The 19,700-nt window shown below is 43.8% G+C and overlaps 1 protein-coding gene across 1 annotated transcript; it reads left to right on the top strand.

Annotated features, from left to right (window-relative positions):
- The first annotated feature begins 1,943 nt into the window (after positions 1–1,943).
- UBL4A (ubiquitin like 4A) lies at positions 1,944–13,478 on the top strand. Its single transcript, XM_060763260.2, has 4 exons — positions 1,944–2,196; positions 5,007–5,112; positions 10,534–10,739; positions 13,015–13,478. Exons 1-4 carry the CDS (start codon positions 2,149–2,151, stop codon positions 13,123–13,125), a joined length of 471 nt encoding a protein of 156 aa, XP_060619243.1. The 5' UTR covers positions 1,944–2,148; the 3' UTR covers positions 13,126–13,478.
- Positions 13,479–19,700: the final 6,222 nt, after the last annotated feature.

Genomic DNA, 19,700 nt, shown 5'->3' on the forward strand with positions numbered 1-19,700 from the left:
TGAGTCCACAGTGTTCTCTGGATGTAGGTGAACTACAACTCCCAAACTCAAGGTCAATGCCCACCAAACCCTTCCAGAATTTTCTGTTGGTCATGGGAGTCCTATGTGCCAAGATTGGTTCAATTTCATCGTTGGTGGAGTTCAAAATGCTGTTTGATTGTAGGTCAACTATAAATCCTAGCAATTACGACTCCCAAATGACAAAATCAATTTTTGAGTGAAGGATATACATTGGGTTGTTAGGTGTCTTGTGTCCAAAGTTAGTGTCAATTCGTCCAGTGGTTTTTGAGTTCTGTTAATCCCACAAATGAACATTACATTTTTATTTATATAGATGACATATAATATAAATATATAATTCTTATATTGTATTACTATTATATTGTAATACATTATAACATTATTATCAATATCATATGTGTATACACATATGCAGCTAAACATAAAAAAAAACCAAGATTATGGCAACAAGAATGATTGACAACTGGAAAATAGAGGGAGAAAACATGGAGGCCGTGACAGACTTTGTATTTCTAGGCTCGAAGATTACTGCAGATGCAGACTGTGGCCAAGAAATCAGAAGACGCTTACTTCTTGGGAGGAGAGCAATGTCCAGTCTTGATAAAATAGTATAGAGTAGAGACATCAGACTGGCAACAAAGATCCGCCTAGTCAAAGCCATGGTATTCCCTGTAGTAACCTATTGATGTGAGAGCTGGACCTTAGGGAAGGCTGAGCGAAGGAAGATCGATGCTTTTGAGCTGTGGTGTTGGAGGAAAGTGCTGAGAGTGCCTTGGACTGCGAGAAGGTCCAACCAGTCCATCCTCCAGGAAATAAAGCCCGACTGCTCATTGGAGGGAAGGATACTACAGACAAAGTTGAAGTACTTTGGCCACATCATGAGGAGACAGCAAAGCCCAGAGAAGACAATGATGCTGGGGAAAGTGGAAGGAAAAAGGAAGAGGGGCTGACCAAGGGCAAGATGGATGGATGGATGGCATCCTTGAAGTGACTGGAATGACATTGAAGGAGTTGGGGGTGGTGACGACTGACAGGGAGCTCTGGCGTGGGCTGGTCCATGAGGTCACAAAGAGTCAGAAACGACTGAACGAATGAACAACAACAATATATTGTACGTATCTATATCTTTTAAGCCACTCTGAGTCCCCTCCGGGGTGAGAAGGGCGGTATATAAATGTCGTAAATAAATAAACAAAATAAATAAAAGAATCCTCCACCTTGTGCGACTGTGGGGCAGAACAAACAACTCAATGCCTGTATGCTTGCCCGCAATGCCCTGCCTCATGCACAAAGGAAGAATTGCTTAAAGCTACAGACAATGCAGTCGCTGTTGCCCGTTTCTGGTCTAAAATTATTCAGCTGCTTGTGTTCTCTTTATTTTATCAGTTTTATACTTATTTATTTATGCAATGCTTTTAACACTTGTAGCTGCTTTTCCTTTTTTGAATGCTTTTCCATCGATATTTGCATATGTAGTGTGTGTATACATATACACATATATAAATATGCAGAGAGAGCACGGGGTTATATTATTACTGGGTTGCTGTGAGTTTTCCTGGCTGTATGGCCATGTTCCAGAAGCATTTTCTCTTGACGTTTTGCCCACGTCTATGGCAGGCATCCTCAGAGGTTTGGGGGGAGAGGGGTATTTTACCTTTTGAAATGATTTCAGTTTGCTTCTACTCAGTAGACTCTGAACCCTGCAGCATAAAACAAAAACCAGACTCGACTCAACCATTAGGCATGTAGACCAGAAAGAAACAACTCTTTCCTGACCCAGGATTGCTCTCCTGCCACAACCGGAAGTTAACTCTTTCCTTCCTGGCGGGCCGCTCTAGCTTCAACCGCTTTCACTCTATGATTTTCAGTCACATGACTGTGGCTGTGCAATAGTCACGGAAAGCGGGGCCCTGTTTCCGCTTTCCGGCTGCCTCTCTGTCTCGACCTGCTCTATGGTCCCTGAACGCGAGGCTGCGAGGAGGATAGGAATGGGTTGGAGGCTCTTTCCGCCTGTGTAGCCTCCCCGGAGCCGGTTGCTGGGCCGCTCCTCCTGCCGCGGGGCCTCCCTCCGGGCGTCTATGGTTCACTTAAAGGGGCCGCTCGGCTTTCCAAGCTGCGGGTCCCGAAATGCTGCTGACGGTGAAGGCGCTCCAGGGCCGGGAATGCAGCCTCCAGGTGGGCCTCTCCTTTCCTTCCTTCCTTCCTTCCTTCCTTCCTTCCTTCCTTCCTTCCTTCCTCCCTCCCTCCCTCCCTCCCTCCCTCCCTCCCTCCCTCCCTCCCTCGGATCCCTGCCCTTCTGAGGCCTCTGTAGGAAAAGGGTTGGGAGAAGTGCCTCTCCATTACAGCAGACTCTCAGTTAACCAGCCCCTGTGGGGGTTGTGAGGAATGGCGTTCCTGGTTGCTTGAGAGTTACCATTAGAAGTAGGCCTAACTCATACTATATATTATACATTTTACTGGGTTGCTGTGAGTTTTCCTGGCTGGTTAGACCACACCTGGAATATTGTGTCCAATTCTGGGCACCACAATTCAAGAGAGATATTGACAAGCTGGAATGTGTCCAGAGGAGGGCGACTAAAATGATCAAGGGTCTGGAGAACAAGCCCTATGAGGAGCGGCTTAAGGAGCTGGACAGGTTTAGCCTGAAGAAGAGAAGGATGAGAGGAGATATGATAGCCATGTATAAATATGTGAGAGGAAGCCACAGGGAGGAGGGAACAAGCTTGTTTTCTGCTTCCTTGGAGACTAGGGCGTGGAACAATGGCTTCAAACTACAAGGAAGGAGATTCCATCTGAACATGAGGAAGAACTTCCTGACTGTGAGAGCCGTTCAGCAGTGGAACTCTCTGCCCCGGAGTGTGGTGGAGGCTCCTTCTTTGGAAGCTTTCAAACAGAGGCTGGATGGCCATCTGTCAGGGGTGATTTGAATGCAATATTCCTGCTTCTTAGCAGGAGTTGGATTGGATGGCCCATGAGGTCTCTTCCAGCTCTTTGATTCTATGATTCTATAACCCATACTATACCCTGTCACAAACGCTGTATTGGTGTTGAAATATGGTCATTAAAAGCAAATCAGGACAACCTGAACTTACACAAACCTTTCCACCCAAAAGTTGATTTGATTTTCTTAATTCTAAAGGATTATTTCTTTGATTTGTTTTGATCAGTTGCTTGATTCCCAGTTGCTTGAAAATCTATTGTCTCTATTTTTAAAAGGCTAACTGAGATCCCTTCTCATGAAATCTATTTAATTTGCTTTGAACTGGTTATATGTCAGTGTAGACTCATATCATCCAGTTCAAAGCAGACCTTCTGGATTATATAATAATAATTATTATTTTATTTTATTTATTTGTCATGTCAGGGCAACCAGTCAATTATATTACATTTCTAACAGAACAAAGCAAACAAACAGACAGAATACAAAATTTGTGAGTTTGGTAGTTGATTAATCGTAATTAATTTGGTAGTTGTGCCTTTCACCTTAAGAACAGACAGGCATCCCGAGCTCTGAGGATCACCTGGGAAAGAATCCCACTGGAGCGTTGCAGCGCACCCAAATACCTGGGAGTCACTCTGGACCGTGCTCTGACCTACAAGAAGCACTGCCTGAACATCAAGCAAAAAGTGGGTGCTAGAAACAATATCATATGAAAGCTGACTGGCACAACCTGGGGACCACAACCAGACACAGTGAAGACATCTGCCCTTGTGCTTTTCTACTCTGCTGCTGAGTACGCATTCCCAGTGTGGAACACTTCTCACTACGCTAAAACAGTAGATGTGGCTCTTAATTTATTATTTATTTATTTATTTACTTTATTTGTATACCGCTCTTCTCAGCCCTTAGGCGACTCAGAGCGGTTTACAACAGTTTAGATATACAGAATACAAAATCATTATGCATTTAAAAACAATTATTAGTATTATATTGCATTACATTACAATATTATTAATATTATATGTATATGCAATATATTATATTATAACATATTATTAGAATAGCACAGGAGACAAGGTGGAACTGTCCCCTGGCCCCTCTTTCTTCGCTCTGGCCCAGAGCGGCAGTTGGTGCTGGGGGGAGGGGTCCCCAACGGATGGCAAATGCAGGAGACAAGATGGTGCTGTCCCCTGGCCTCCCCTCTCTTCGCTCTGGCCCAGAGCGGCAGTTGGTGCTGGGGGGAGACATGCCGCATTATCACGGGGTGTCTGCGCCCTACACCACTGGAGAAATTACACTGTTTAGCCGGTACTGCACCACCTGACATCCACCGGAAAGTAGCAACCAATAGTGAAAGGACCAAGGCAGAGACATCTCCAGCTCATCCCCTGTTTGGGTATCAGCCAGCACGTCAACGACTTAAATCAAGAAACAGTTTTCTAAGATCTACAGAGACACTCACTGGAATACCTCAGCAAGTGAGAGTCCAAAAGTGGCAGGCTCAAACCCAGAACCTCAATCAATGGCTGATACCAAATGAGAGACTTCCCCCTGGGCACACAGAGGACTGGGCAACTTGGAAGACGCTGAACAGACTGTGCTCTGTTCTCTAGTACCACGAGATGCAGAGCTAACCTTAAGAAATGGGGCTACAAAGTGGAATCCATGACATGCGAGTGTGGAGAAGAGCAAACTACAGACCACCTACTGCACATTTAGGACATTTATAGTAACACCGGAGCCCTGCTACATGCACAACGGAGGACCTTCTTATAGTAACACCAGAGGCACTCCAAGTGGCCAGCTACTGGTCAAAGGACATTTAATCAACTACCAAGCCTGCAAACTTTGTGTTTTGTTTGTTTGTTTGTTTGTTTAAAATGCAATTCAACTGTTTGGTTTGCTCCTGACATGATAAATAATAACCAAAATACAGATCCCAGAATTCCTCTTGGCTTTAAGTGGACTCAAAGTGTTATAACTGCATTGTGTGAAAGAGCCCAATATCAACCTTCTCCCAACGTACCCTCTCTTTGCTTCCCAGGTCTCACCAGAAGAACGCATCTCTTCTCTCAAACGCCTCGTATCAGAGAAGCTGAATGTCCCAGTATCCCAACAGCGTCTGCTTTTCAAAGGCAAAGCTCTGGCTGGTGAGTACTGGGGAATATTTGGAAATAGAAATCAAGCAATATCACCATGTTTGGGAGGAGGAGGAGTGTTTATTCCAGGGTCTATAATTGGTCCCTTTAAAGAGGAAAGCAAGCTTCGTTGTTGGCTGTTTTAGTACCATATTTCACCAATCCTAAGGCACACTTCCCATTGTAGAGACTCCAAAAATGGGCTGGGTCTTACAGTCAGTGGCAACATAGATTTATCATTCCAGCTTTTTTAATTGTCTTATTTCTAAGAGAGGGGAGGAGGAAGGGCTCCATCACACCCAGTTTTGTCTATAGCCTCAGCCAGAGGGCTGTTTACCAGTCTGACTGAGCTAAGCACTCCTTCCTGCTTTATCTGCCTCCCCAATGGGCCCAAATAGCTAATAAAAAGCCTCATTCAGACAAGAGGACTTCCAGGTTGAAATAAAAACAATGTATTGTTCATGCAGAGAAAATTCTGAAAAATAGTCAAAGCATTTTTTTTCAATAATTGGAGCTTCAAAAGGTGGGAGGTGCTTATATTTGATGGCTCCTTATATTTGGTGAAATATGCTAGTTGGGCCCAAACAATGCGACTCTTGGCCAGCCTTCCGAAACTAAATTGTATGGATGTAGAAGTGTTAATTTCCAAGATGAAACCCATAATGCATTAACCAAATGGAGAGTTTAAATCAACCATTACAAGCCTGAGCAAAGTAAGACCTAAAATATTCTTGGGATAACCATTTAAGCTTCTGATTAAATACGAAGGAAGAATGCAGGTGGCAACAAACAAGTTAACTTGTCAAACCATGTAAAACAATAAACATACTAATTTGGAGAGATTTTAGAAAATAATACACAAGGCACTGAAAGTAAGGAAGATAACAGATGACCACATTTGAGGAAACAGGATAGAAAAAGCAACAAATGAATCATATATGAGTGGTATGTAAGAAGAGGATTTTAGAACAGAAACTTTGCAATAAGGCAAAGAGAAAACACCATTTTGTTTTCTCTCCATGGTGAGATTTGTTTTCATGATGTTGAATTTGTGTGGTTGCACATCACACTCAGGCTTTGAAGTCACACCCGTATCAGGTGCCAAAATAATGTGTTTAATCTTGGGTAAGAATCCTAGTGGGTAACCTTTTTAAAGTCACACTTTCTCAAGCTCAGAAGAAGGCAAAGACAAGACCCCGCTGAACAAATCTTGCCAAGAAAACCCTGTGACAGAATTGCCATAAATTAGAAACATCTTGAAGGGACAGGAGATAATAATAATATTTTTTTTTGTCATGTCAGAAACTGCAAGTCGCTTCTGGTGTGAGAGAATTGGGCATCTGCAAGGACGTTGCCTAGGGGATGCCAGGATGTTTTGATGTTTTATCATCTTTGTGGGAGGCTTCTCTCATGTCCCTGCATGAGGAGCTGGAGCTGACAGAGGGAGCTCATCCGTGCTCTCCCCGGATTCGAACCTGCGACCTGTCGGTCTTCAGTCCTGCCGGCACAGGGGTTTAACCCACTGCTTCACTGGGGGCTCCAATAATAATAATAATAATAATAATAATAATAATAATAATAATACATCACACAGTCCTAGACACTTGGGAAGTGTTCGACTTGTGGTTTTGTGATACGAAATCCAGCATATAGATCTCTGGGTTGTTGTAGGTTTATTCGGGCTATATGGTCATGTTCTAGAGGCATTTCTCCTGACATTTCGCCTGCATCTATGGCAAGCAACCTCTGAGGATGCTTGCCATAGATGCAGGCGAAACGTCAGGAGAGAATGCCTCTAGACCATGGGCATACAGCCCGAAAAAACCTACAACAACCCAGTGATTCCGGCCATGAAAGCCTTCGGCAATACATATAGATCTCGTTTGCTGTGACATACTGTGCTTTTGTGTCAATAATAACAACTTTATATCCTGCCACCATCTCTCTAAAGGGGACTCAGAGCGATTTACATGAGTCCAAGCCCGGCGATACATTACAGCAAAATAAAATCCAGAGATCTCTAGATGGGGTCGATAGGGTTGCTTTGCAACTTTGAAGAAGGGGTTATAGCTGAGGAAGCCATATCCTAGGTAAAGAGAGTTGACAACTGAATTAAGGAGACTTTCTCAGAGTGTTGAATGTGTGGGTCATTTTTCTAATTCTTTTCGAAAGTCCACTTGTCCTTATTAGCTTTGAACTCTCAAGGAGTGAGTTTCATGGCTTTTATGTAGAAAAGAGCAGCCTGATATTTGCTAATAATAATAATAATAATAATAATAATAATAATAAAACTTTATTTATAACCCACCATCATCTCCCCAAAGGAGACTCAGGGTGGCTAACATGAGGCCAGGCCCAAAATAATACAACATAATAAACACACAATAACAAAATACATCATAACAAAACATGAAATAACAAATAAAATCAACAATATAAAATTGCATAATAAAATCAGACACAGAGGACGGGCCAAATGTATGAGGTAAAATGTTAAAAAGTTAAAATCATGGGTGAGATAGAGATGAAAGTGCATTTGTAAGAGAGGAGCCCGACAGGGAGGAGCCATGGGATTTAGCCATTTTAGGGCAGGGAAGGTGCTTTATTCTGAGGGCATCTATAGGCTAAAACAATCATATGGGTTGAGTGGTCATTTTCCGAATGTGTTGGCCAACCAGCATAGTTTAATGGATTTAGAAAGTGTTACTTGAACAAGCCTGGATGCCATGAGTAAGCTTCCTAGAGTTGAAAACTCTGAGATGATTCCTTTTATTATGTGTGTTACATGTTCAGAGGACTTGCTCATGTGGTGTGCCACGAAGGCATTGTTTTTATTCATACTTCTGCTAATGGATTAGAATTTGTGGATATAATTTAATTCTTTTCATGATCTTCCTTTATAATTTCCTTGTTAAAGGACTGCAGCTTGTAATTCTCTTACTGTATGTCCGGCAAGGGTTGAAATGTTCTGCAACTGGTTTTTGGGAATTGCCACCTCTAATGTCAGATCTGCATCTATTAATCCTCTTGCGTAGAGAGTGTCCTGTTTGTCCAACATAGAGCAATTAGGGCATCACTGGAATCGGATGGCACATATTACATTGGAGGAGGAGCAAGTAAGGGCACTTCTGATGTTGTGTGTGATGAGAAATCTTCAAGATAACCTGAAATTAACAGCCCTGCTCACATCTTGGAGACTCAGGACTGCGACTTCCTTGACTGAATCTATCTATCTGTAATGGGGTCTTTCTGTTTTCCTGCTGCCTCCCAGTTTATTGGGTAATCTCATTTTTTTCTAATGAGTCACGTGTTCTCACAACCTGGGGATCACAACCAGAGACAGCGAAGACATCTGCCCTTGCGCTATGCTACTCTGCTGCTGAGTACGCATGCCCAGTGTGGAACACATCTCACCATGCTAAAACCGTAGATGTGGCTCTTAATGAGACATGCCGCATTATCACAGGGTGTCTGCGCCCTACAGAAATTACACTATTTAGCCAGTATTACACCACCTGACATCCGCCGGAAAGTAGCAGCCAATAGTGAAAGGACCAAGGCAGTGACATCTCCAGCTCATCCCCTGTTTGGGTATCAGCCAGCACGTCAATGACTTAAATCAAGACATAGTTTTCTTAGATCTACAGACACACACGCTGGAACACCCCAGCAAGCGAGAGTCCAAAAGTGGCAGGCCCAAACCCAGCACCTCAATCCATGGGTGATACCAGATGAGAGACTCCCCCCTGGGCACACAGAAGACTGGGCGACTTGGAAGGCACTGAACAGACTGCGCTCTGGCACCACGAGGTGCAGAGCCAACCTTCAGACATGGGGCTACATGGTGGAATCCTCGGCATGCGAGTGCGGAGAAGAGCAAACTACAGACCACCTGCTGCAATGCATCCTGAGCCCTGCCACATGCACAATGGAGGACCTTCTTGCGGCAACCCCAGAGGCACTCCAAGTGGCCAGATACTGGTCAAAGGACATTTAACCAACTACCAAATTTGCAAAATCTGTGTTTTTTTTCTTTTTAATCTGTGTGTTTGTTTTGCTCTGTTAGAATTGTAATATAATGGTATGGTTGCTGATGACACGATAAATAAATACCCATCTGTAATGGGGTCTTTCTCTTTTCCTGCTGCCTCCCAGTCTATCGAGTAATCTCATTTTTTCTAATGAGTCACGTGTTCTCACAACCTGGGGATCACAACCAGACACAGTGAAGACATCTGTCCTTGCGCTATCCTACTCTGCTGCTGAGTACGCATGCCCAGTGTGGAACACATCTCACCACACTAAAACAGTAGATGTGGCATCTTCCTGACATCCGCCGGGAAGTAGCAGCCAATAGTGAAAAGACCAAGGCAGTGACATCTCCAGCTCATCCCCTGTTTGGGTATCAGCCAGCATGTGAGAGGAAGTCACAGGGAGAAGGGAACAAGCTTGTTTTCTGCTTCCCTGGAGACTAGGACGCATAACAATGGCTTCAAACTACAAGAAAGGAGATTCCATCTGAACATTAGGAAGAACTTCCTGACTGTGAGAACCATTTAGCAGTGGAACTCTCTGCCCCAGAGTGTGGTGGAGGCTCCTCCTTTGGAAGCTTTTAAACAGAGGCTGGATGGCCATCTGTCGGGGGTGCTTTGAATGCCATATTCCTGCTTCATGGCAGGGGGTTGGACAGGATGGCCCATGAGGTCTCTTCCAACTCTATGATTCTATGATTCTGTGTCAATGTCTTAAATCAAGAAATAGTTTTCTAAGATCTACAGAGACACTCGCTGGAACACCTGAGCAAGCGAGAGTCCAAAAGTGGCAGGCTCAAACCCAGAACCTCAATCAATGGCTGATACTAAATGAGATACTCCCTCTTGGGCACACAGAAGACTGGCCGACTTAAAAGGTGCTGAACAGACTGTGCTCTGGCACCACGAGATGCAGAGCCAACCTTAGGAAATGGGGCTACAAAGTGGAATCCACGACATTCGAGTGTAAAAAAGAGCAAACTACAGACTACCTGCTGCAATGCAGCCTGAGCCCTGCTACATGCGCAATGGAGGACCTTCTTATAGTAACACCAAAGGCACTCCAAGTGTCCAGCTACTGGTCAAAGGACATTTAATCAACTATCAAGCTTGCAAACTTTGTGTTTTGTTTGTTTGTTTGTTAAAAAATGCAATACAACTGTTTGGTTTGCTCCTGACACGATAAATAAATAACGTGTTCTCATTATATGACTAAAGTACAACAGCCTAAGTTTTGTCATTTGACTTTTAGAGAAAGCTGTTCCCATACTGTAAACAGTTGTATATCCTGTTGGAAATTTCGGCCTTCAGGTCCACATGAAAACCAGGCACCTGGGTGCAAGTGAGACTGTTCTCCTTGGATGGCAACTGACCACTCAACCTTGTTGTGCTCCCTTTTCAGATGAACACCGTTTGTCTGATTATTCTATTGGACCAGAGTCAAAGCTCAATCTTGTAATCAAGCCACCGGAGAAGGCCTCACCAGAAGAGCCCAGCCGTAGAGGAGGCTTCCCGCAGAATCCTGCAATCTGGCATGCACTTGCCCAAGTCTTGGGCAGGCATTTCAGTGGGGCTGATGCTGAGAAGGTGTTGGAGCAACTGCAGAAGGTAAGTACATATGGTATGTGGAAACATCCTCTGGTGGGGCATTATTGACTCTTCTGCCACTTCTGCAGCATGGTCTTACAGGCCTTTATTTAGAACTTTTTAAACAGAGGGCCAGGTCACAGTCTCTCAAACTGTTGGAGGGCCAGATTATAATTTGAAAAAGATATGAATGAATTCCTATGCACACTGCACATATCTTATTTGTAGTGCAAAAAACACTTTAAAATAATACAATAATTAAGTTGAAGAACAATTTTAACAAATATAAACTTATTAGTATTTCAGTGGGAAATGTAGGCCTGCTTTTGGCCGATGAGATAGGATTGTTGTTGTTGTTGTTTGCTTTCAAGTCATTTCAGACTTAGGTTGACCCTGAGCGAGGGCCGGGTAAATGACCTTGGAGGGCTGTATCCGGCCCCCGGGCCTTAGTTTGAGGACCCTTGATTTAGAATCACAATGATAATTTTCTGTATTATGTTGAACTGTGATTCCCATTGTTCCTCACCACTGGCTGTAAGAATGAATGGTTGTAGCAGTCCAGCAATATCTGGAGATCCAAACATTTCCCCACCCTCACTTCTGTTGATACTTAATTTCTAGTAAAGGAGTGAGTGGCCTACATTCATAGCCCTAATGTCATGCAGATTTCAACTTCCTTTTCAAAATTGGTTAAATGGACGAACCCAGAGGGTGATTCTCCCCAATGCTTCCTCTTCATCCTGGAAAGAAGTGACGAGCGGAGTGCCACAAGCAGGGTCCCGTCCTGGGCCCGGTCCTGTTCAACATCTTTATTAATGACTTAGATGAAGGGTTAGAAGGCAGGATAATCAAGTTTGCTGATGACACCAAATTGGGAGGGATAGCCAATACTCCAGAGGACAGGAGCAGGATTCAAAACGATCTTGACAGATTAGAGAGATGGGCCAAAACTAACAAAATGAAGTTCAACAGTGACAAATGCAAGATACTCCACTTTGGCAGGAAAAACGAAATACAAAGATACAGAATGGGGAACGCCTGGCTTGAGAGCAGTACGTGTGAAAAAGATATTGGAGTCCTCGTGGACAGCAAGTTAAACTTGAGCCAACAATGTGATGTGGCGGCAAAAAAAGCCAATGGGATTTTGGCCTGCATCCATAGGAGCATAGTGTCTAGATCTAGGGAAGTCATGATCCCTCTGTATTCTGCCTTGGTTAGACCACACCTGGAATATTGTGTCCAATTGTGGGCACCACAATTGAAGAGAGATATTGACATGCTGGAATGTGTCTAAAGGAGGGCGACTAAAATGATCAAGGGTGTGGAGAACAAGCCCTATGAGGAGCAGCTTAAGGAGAGAAGGCTGAGAGGAGATATGATAGCCCAGTGATTCTCAACCTGGGATCCCCAGATGTTTTTGGCCTTCAACTCTCAGAAATCCTAACAGCTGGTGAACTGGCTGGGATTTCTGGGAGTTGTAGGCCAAAGACATCTGGGGACCCCAGGTTGAGAACCACTGTGATAGCCATTTATAAATATGTGAGAGAAAGTCACAGGGAGGAGGGAGCAAGCTTGTTTTCTGCTTCCCTGGAGACTAGGACGCAGAACAATGGCTTCAAAGAAAGGAGATTCCATCTGAACATGAGGAAGAACTTCCTGACTGTGAGAGCCGTTCAGCAGTGGAACTCTCTGCCCTGGAGTGTGGTGGAGGCTCCTTCTTTGGAAGCTTTTAAACAGAGGCTGGATAGCCATCTGTCAGGAGTTCTTTGAATGCGATATTCCTGCTTCTTGGCAGGGGGTTGGACTGGATGGCCCATGAGGCCTCTTCCAACTCTATGATTCTATGACACACCTCCAATTTAAAACGTTTAAATTGTTTAAAAGCAATACTTTTGGGTTTGGAAAGATTATTATTATTATTATTATTATTACTTTATTTGTACCCCACTAGCATCTCCCGAAGGACTCGATGTGGCTTACATAGGCCAAGGCCTCAAAACACAATACAACTATACAATACCTAAAGCAAATTAAAAACTGTTAAGTAGTATGAACAACAACAATAAAACAATACATCAAAACACTATAAAACTGGGCCGGGCCAGAGATTAGCCGCTTAAAAGAAACGTTGCTTGGGGGACACCCGACTGTATTTACTCAGTCTTCGAGGAGGCTCTTTCCCCATGTTCTGTTTTTATCAGTTTTATACTAATTTGTGCAATGCTTTTGATACGAAATAAATAAATAAATATTCTGTATTGTCTATCTAACTCTTCTCTCTCTTTCCCATCTATAGGATTATGAGCGAAGCCTCAGACTGTTAAGTTTGGATGACATTGAGCGCCTAGCCACTCGTTTGCTTCACCCCGAGGTTGCCGAGGCTGTAGAAATGGGCTTTCTGGATTAGGTGCCAATTTGGGCACCTTAGTCCTGTCTTCCTCTTCGGACAGAGAACCCCGGGGCAGGGCCCAGTTTGGGGCATGGGAGCTTTCCCTCTGGACTGCTGTGGAAGGGGCCTAGAGCACATGTAACTCCTCCCCGTCCATTAAAGGTGGTGGGTGAATATTGGTCCACTCTGTCTAGTGTCTTCAGCTCAAGTGGAGGAATAATGATTACAGGGAAGGGTTATTTGCCCAGGATGGAGACATGCAGCTGCCTTTGGGGTTGGTAGTAGCTGTGTTTATTCATGTATTTCTTATGTCCTCCAAAGCTCTGGTTTCTCTTCAAATCGTATAAATATATCACCGAGATTTGGTTGCATCCAGTGAATTATATCCACTGATTTAGTCCGTCACCAAAATGAAGATCGGCAGACGTTACAGATGAAAAATCGAATTTGAATAATACACATTTAAAATTTATTTATTTGTCGTGTCAGAACAACCAGTCTAACAGAACAAAGCAAACAAACAGAAAAATACACAACTTGTGAGTTTGGTAGCTGGTTAAATGTCCTTTGACCAGTATCTGGCCACTTGGAGTGCTTCCGGTGTTGCTGCAAGAAGGTCCTCCATTGTGCATGTGGCAGGGCTCAGGTTGCATTGCAGCAGGTGGTCAGTGGTTTGTTCTTCTCCACACTCGCATGTCGAGGATTCTACTTTGTAGCCCCATTTCTGAAGGTTGGCTCTGCATCTCGTGGTGCCAGAGCGCAGTCTGTTCAGCGCCTTCCAAGTCGCCCAGTCTTCTGTGTGCCCAGGAGGGAGTCTCTCATTTGGTATCAGCCATTGGTTGAGGTGCTGGGTTTGAGCCTGCCACTTTTGGACTCTCGCTTGCTGAGGTGTTCCAGCGAGTGTCTCTATAGATCTTAGAAAACTATGTCTAGATTTAAGTCGTTGGCGTGCTGGCTGATACCCAAACAGGGGATGAGCTGGAGATGTCTCTGCCTTGGTCCTTTCACTATTGGCTTCTACTTCCCGGCGGATGCCAGGTGGTGCAGTACCGGCTAAGCAGTGTAATTTCTCCAGTGGTGTAGGGCGCAGACACCCCGTGATAATGCGGCATGTCTCATTAAGAGCCACATCCACTGTTTTAGTATGGTGAGATGTGTTCCACACTGGGCATGCATACTCTGCAGCAGAGTAGCACAGCGCAAGGGCAGATGTCTTCACTGTATCTGGTTGTGATCCCCAGGTTGTGCCAGTCAGCTTTCGTATGATATTGTTTCTAGCACCCACTTTTTGCTTGATGTCCAGGCAGTGCTTCTTGTAGGTAAGAGCACGGTCCAGAGTGACTCCCAGGTATTTGGGTGCGCTGCAATGCTCCAGTGGGATTCCTTCCCAGGTGATCTTCAGAGCTCGGGATGCTTCTCTGTTCTTGAGATGATATTTAAAATATCAACATTGGAAACCTTAGTCCTGATAATCTCTGGCCTGAGAGCATTAACCTCAGAAATATCATAGCTTGTTCAGAAATCCAAGTTTTAGGTGAGACAAACTTTTGTCCAATATGTTTGTTTTTTTATTACAATATGTATGCAAATGTTTAAAGATATACACAGCTGAAGCTGCACATGCTGTGATTGCATAGTACAGTCAGCCCTCCACATTTGCTGGACCCTTTCTCAAAATGGAGGAAAATGCAAATAATTTTTTTTTTAATGTGAGAAAATTTCTCTAGGAATTACTCATCTCTCCGGCATAACTCTGTGGTCGATTTTAATCAAATCTGAATAAACCCACAAAACCTGCAAATGTGGAGGGCTGTCTGTATTTAAAAATGTATTCCAAAAATAGGATTAAATTAACTTCTTTGACTCCAGTGGGAAAATACAACATGAAGGTTGCCTCCTGCGTAACTGCTGCTACATATATATTTTTAACCCTTCTTCCATATTGAGAATAGTTTGAATGCTGCGGCTGTTCTGTGGATGTAATTGTGGTACTGTAGCTCCTCTCCTGTGGAAATGTGAATTTGTCAGTCAGCACATAATATTCAACATTATTAGAACCATAAGGCCTGCCTAATAGGCATGTGCAATCCATGCTTCTAAATGGTTCTAAAGTACTTATAAAACTAAAATTTTGGTGGTGAAAACTAGGGGGCGCTGGTGTTTTGCTTCTACAGTGTTACTAAAGTTCTGGTGATGAAAATTTCAGAACTCTAACAAAACTTTCAAAATTTTATTATTTCACTAGCTGTCCCCTGCCATGTGTTGCTGTGGCCGACATGGGGGTTCTGTGTGGGAGGTTTGGCCCAATTCTATTGTTGGTGGGGTTCAGAATGCTCTGTGATTGTAGGTGAACGATAAATCCCAGCAACTACAACTCCCAAATGACAAAATCAATTTTTTTGAGTGAAGGACATACATTGAGTTGTTAGTTGTCTTGTGTTTAAATTTGATGTCCATTCGTCCAGTGGTTTTTGAGTTCTGTTAATCTCACAAATGAACATTACATTTTTATTTATATAGATTTATAGCATTTCTACTCAGTCCTGTGTGGTTCTGTGTGGGAGGTTTGGCCAAATTCTATCGTTGGTGGGGTTCAGAATGCTCTGTGATTGTAGGTGAACTATAAATCCCAGCAACTACAACTCCCAAATGTCAAGATTCTATTTCCCTCAAACTCCACCAGTGTTCACATTTGGGCATATTGAGTATTAGTGTAGAGTTTGGTTTAGATCCATCATTGTTTGAGTCTACAGTGATCTCTGGATGCAGGTGAACTACAACTCCAAAACCAAAGGACACCGCCCACCAAACACTTCTAGTATTAGGTTGTTGTAGGTTTTTCCGGGCTATATGGCCATGTTCTAGAGGCATTTTCTCCTGACGTTTCGCCTGCATCTATGGCAAGCATCCTCAGAGGTATTATTTATTTATTTATTTCAGTTACTTCTACCCTGCCCTTCTCACCCCGAAGGGGACTCTGGGCGGCTTACAAAGGCACAATTCGATGCCAGCATCACATAACAGTAGTAAAAAACAAAATAGCATCAATTAACAGTTAAACAACCATTCCTGCATTACAACAATAAAACCAGTAAAACCAATACAACCCAATTACTCCTCATTGAAGGTCAGCATTCGCTATCTCATAGTCCAAATTCCAATTCCACATTGTCAGTCCTGTCAGTCCTAATCGTCTGATTGTCCTTATCTAGTTGTCAGATTGCCCAAAGGCCTGGTCCCACAACCACGTCTTTACTTTCCTCCTGAAGGAGAGGAGGGATGTTGATGCCCTAATTTCCCCCGGGAGTGAGTTCCACAGGTGAGGGGCCACCACTGAGAAGGCCCTGCTCCTCGTCCCCACCAACCTCACTTGTGATAGCGGTGGGGTCGAGAGCAGGGCCTCCCCAGATGATCTCCAATTCCGGTAGTGAGGATGCTTGCCATAGATGCATAGACCTCACTACCTCTAGAACATGGCCATATAGCCTGGAAAAACCTACAACAACCCAGTGATTCCGGCCATGAAAGCCATCGACAATACCTTCCAGTATTTTCTGTTGGTCATGGGAGAACTGTGTGCCAAGTTTGGTTCAATTCCATCATTGGTGGGGTTCAGAATGTTCTTTGATTGTAGGTGAACTATAAATCCCAGTAACTACAACCCCCAATAGACAAAATCAATTTTTTTGAGTGAAGGACATACATTGGGTTGTTAGGTGTCTTGGGTCCAAATTTGGTGTCAGTTCGTCCAGTGGTTTTTGAGTTCTGTGAATACCACAAACGAACATTACATTTTTATTTATATAGATTATTATTGATTATTTTTATGACAAAACCAATTAGGAACTGCCATTTATAATGAAATTTTGAAAGTTTTGTTAGAGTTCTGAAATTTTCACCACCAGAACTTTAGCAACACTGTAGAAGCAAAGCACCAGCGCCCTCTAGTTTTCACCACCAGAACTTTAGTTTTGTAAGTACTTTAGAATCATTTAGAACCATGCCTACTGCCTAACATTGAATGCAGTCCTAATCTTCAAGTCTTGTGTCCCTTTCCAAGAAGACACAAATTATCTTGATTGGCCTGCCATCAGTTTGTGAAAAACGCACAAGAGATACATTCCCACCTGTATTCACGGAACATTTTAATAGTATGGAAGGTCTTCCATTTGTAGGACATACAAACACAGTCTCCAAATAGTCCAAATAGTGTGTGCCTTCAAGTTGTTTCTGCCTCAAGGTGACCATGGGTTAGGAACTTAGGGGTTTCTTGGCAAGATTTGCTCAGAGGAGATTAGATTTTATCCTCCTCAGGAGTGCAACTTGCCCAAGGTCATCCATTGGGTTCCCATAGTTGAGTTGGGATTGGAATCTGTGTCTTCCGAGTCCAACACTCAAACCACAACACCAGATGGGCTTATCTAGCCTCTAATAGACATGAGAACTATCAGGCAGTAGTTAGTAGTGTGTTATTTAGCATTTGGAGAAGATATCCAGGCATCTACTCAGAAGCTCTTGGATTCAAGCAACTGAAAGGGACCAAATGGCTTCTCAGTATGTTTTGTACAACGACAAACTACACGTGGAAGTTTGTTTGTTTGTCGTGTCAGGGCAACCATTCAATTATATTACATTTCTAACAGAACAAAGCAAACAAACAGACAAAATACAAACTATGTGAGTTTGGTAGTTGATTAAATGTCCTTTGACCAGTATTTGGCCACTTGGAGTGCCTCTGGTGTTGCTGCAAGAAGGTCCTCCATTGTGCATGTGGCAGGGCTCAGGTTGCAGTGCAGCAGGTGGTCTGTGGTTTGCTCCTTTCCACACTCATATGTCATGGATTCCACTTTGTGGCCCCATTTCTTGAGGTTGGCTCTGCATCTTGTGGTGCCCGAGCGCAGTCTGTTCAAGTCGCCCAGTTTTCTGTGTGCCCAGGGGGGAGTCTCTCATTTGGTATCAGCCATTGGTTGAGGTTCTGAGTTTGAGGTTCTGGGTTTGAGCCTGCCACTTTTGGACTCTTGCATGCTGAGGTGTTCCAGCGAGTGTCTCTGTAGATCTTAGAAAACTATTTCTAGATTTAAGTCATTGACGTGCTGGCTGATACCCAAACAGGGGATGAGCTGGAGATGTCTCTGCCTTGGTCCTTGTGGAGGTGCTTGTAGTGTTTGTTGCCTCAAGTGTCAAGATGGCCTTGAGATACTAGGCATCTTCATGGGGTATGTTGCTTCAGGCAGCCAAATCTCTTGGGATGGCTTTGCCAAGAGTCATTAGGTAGCAGCAATCTCAAGAGCTGAGGCAGAAGGAGAATTTTGTGAGGAGGAGGAGGAGCAAGAAAATCCTTTCAGATTCCTCATCACTCTGTGAGCTTCCAACGATTTTGAACAGGAATTTGTATTTCTCAGTTGAAGAGCCAGCAAGATTAGTTCGGACTTATATGCTTCCCCGATGTCAGACGGAGTGTCCCCGAAACCCTATCTCCCCAGTGTACACGATAATATCTTAGTAATCCGTTTCTGTCCTTTTGAGACAGTGCCTTTTCCGTATCTGTGCCGGCTGCTCAGATGAACTTGTGGTGTCTTGCCTTATGCACAAGAATTCGTATTTGAGGTGCACAAGGAGAGAAGTCTTCTCAAGGCATCGTTATAGTTTCTCATACCAGGGGCAGGAATTCAAGAACTTTTTGTACTAGGTTTAGAGCGAAACTGCTAAAGTTTTATAGTAAAGGCAGAGGGAACTCGGAGCTTCCACTACAGCCCACTTTCGGCATCAGAGCTGCAAGTTCTCTATTTCCAACCATGTTTCCCCCCCTGTGTTTTCCTTTCAAGATAAGACAAACAGCTGTGCAGCCTTGAGTGGATGTGCTTGTTTTGTGTCCCATCTGCAAATCTGTGTAACTGGGCTTCACTTGCTGTGCAGGGAGAAAATGATTTACTTGTTGAAAGGCAGAAGCAGTCGAAACAAAATTCTGGAATTATTGCACATCTAGTTGTTTTTGACTGCAGGTCCCATAATGTTGCTGTTTCCATGCTACATGCAGTCTATGCGAGTTGTAGGTGTAAACATCTGGAGGATGTTTCTGACCTATTTTAGATTGAAATCTATAACTCAAGCTCAAACATTTTGATATGACAATTCTGCAATATATCTGAATTGGAGAATATTCCTTTCGACCAGCTGTTTTTGGCCTCCCAACTCCCAGAATTCCTGGCATTGGACAAACTGGCTGTTGGAGGCCAAAACAGTTCTGGCCCAGCTTACTTGTCCGAACATATCTCCCTCTACATCCCACCTCGAAATTTACGATCTTCCGGGGAGGGCCTGCTCAGCGGTGGCCCCCCGCCTATGGAACTTTCTTCAGGCATTCGAAAGTATCTCCCTTGTCCGAATGTATCTTCTTCTAGCTCCCACGTCGAAATTTACGATCTTTAAGGGAGGCCCTGCTCTCATTCCCACCTTTGTTGCAAATTCGCTTGGTGGGGATGAGGGACAGGGCCTTTTTGGTAGTGGCCCCCTGCCTATGGGACTTACTCTCCACTGAAATTAGGTCAACGGTTTCCCTCCTTTCCTTCAGGAAATAGTTGGAGACGTGGCTA

Source organism: Anolis sagrei, chromosome 2 (genome assembly GCF_037176765.1).
Source record: "Anolis sagrei isolate rAnoSag1 chromosome 2, rAnoSag1.mat, whole genome shotgun sequence".
Taxonomy (NCBI): domain Eukaryota; kingdom Metazoa; phylum Chordata; class Lepidosauria; order Squamata; family Dactyloidae; genus Anolis; species Anolis sagrei.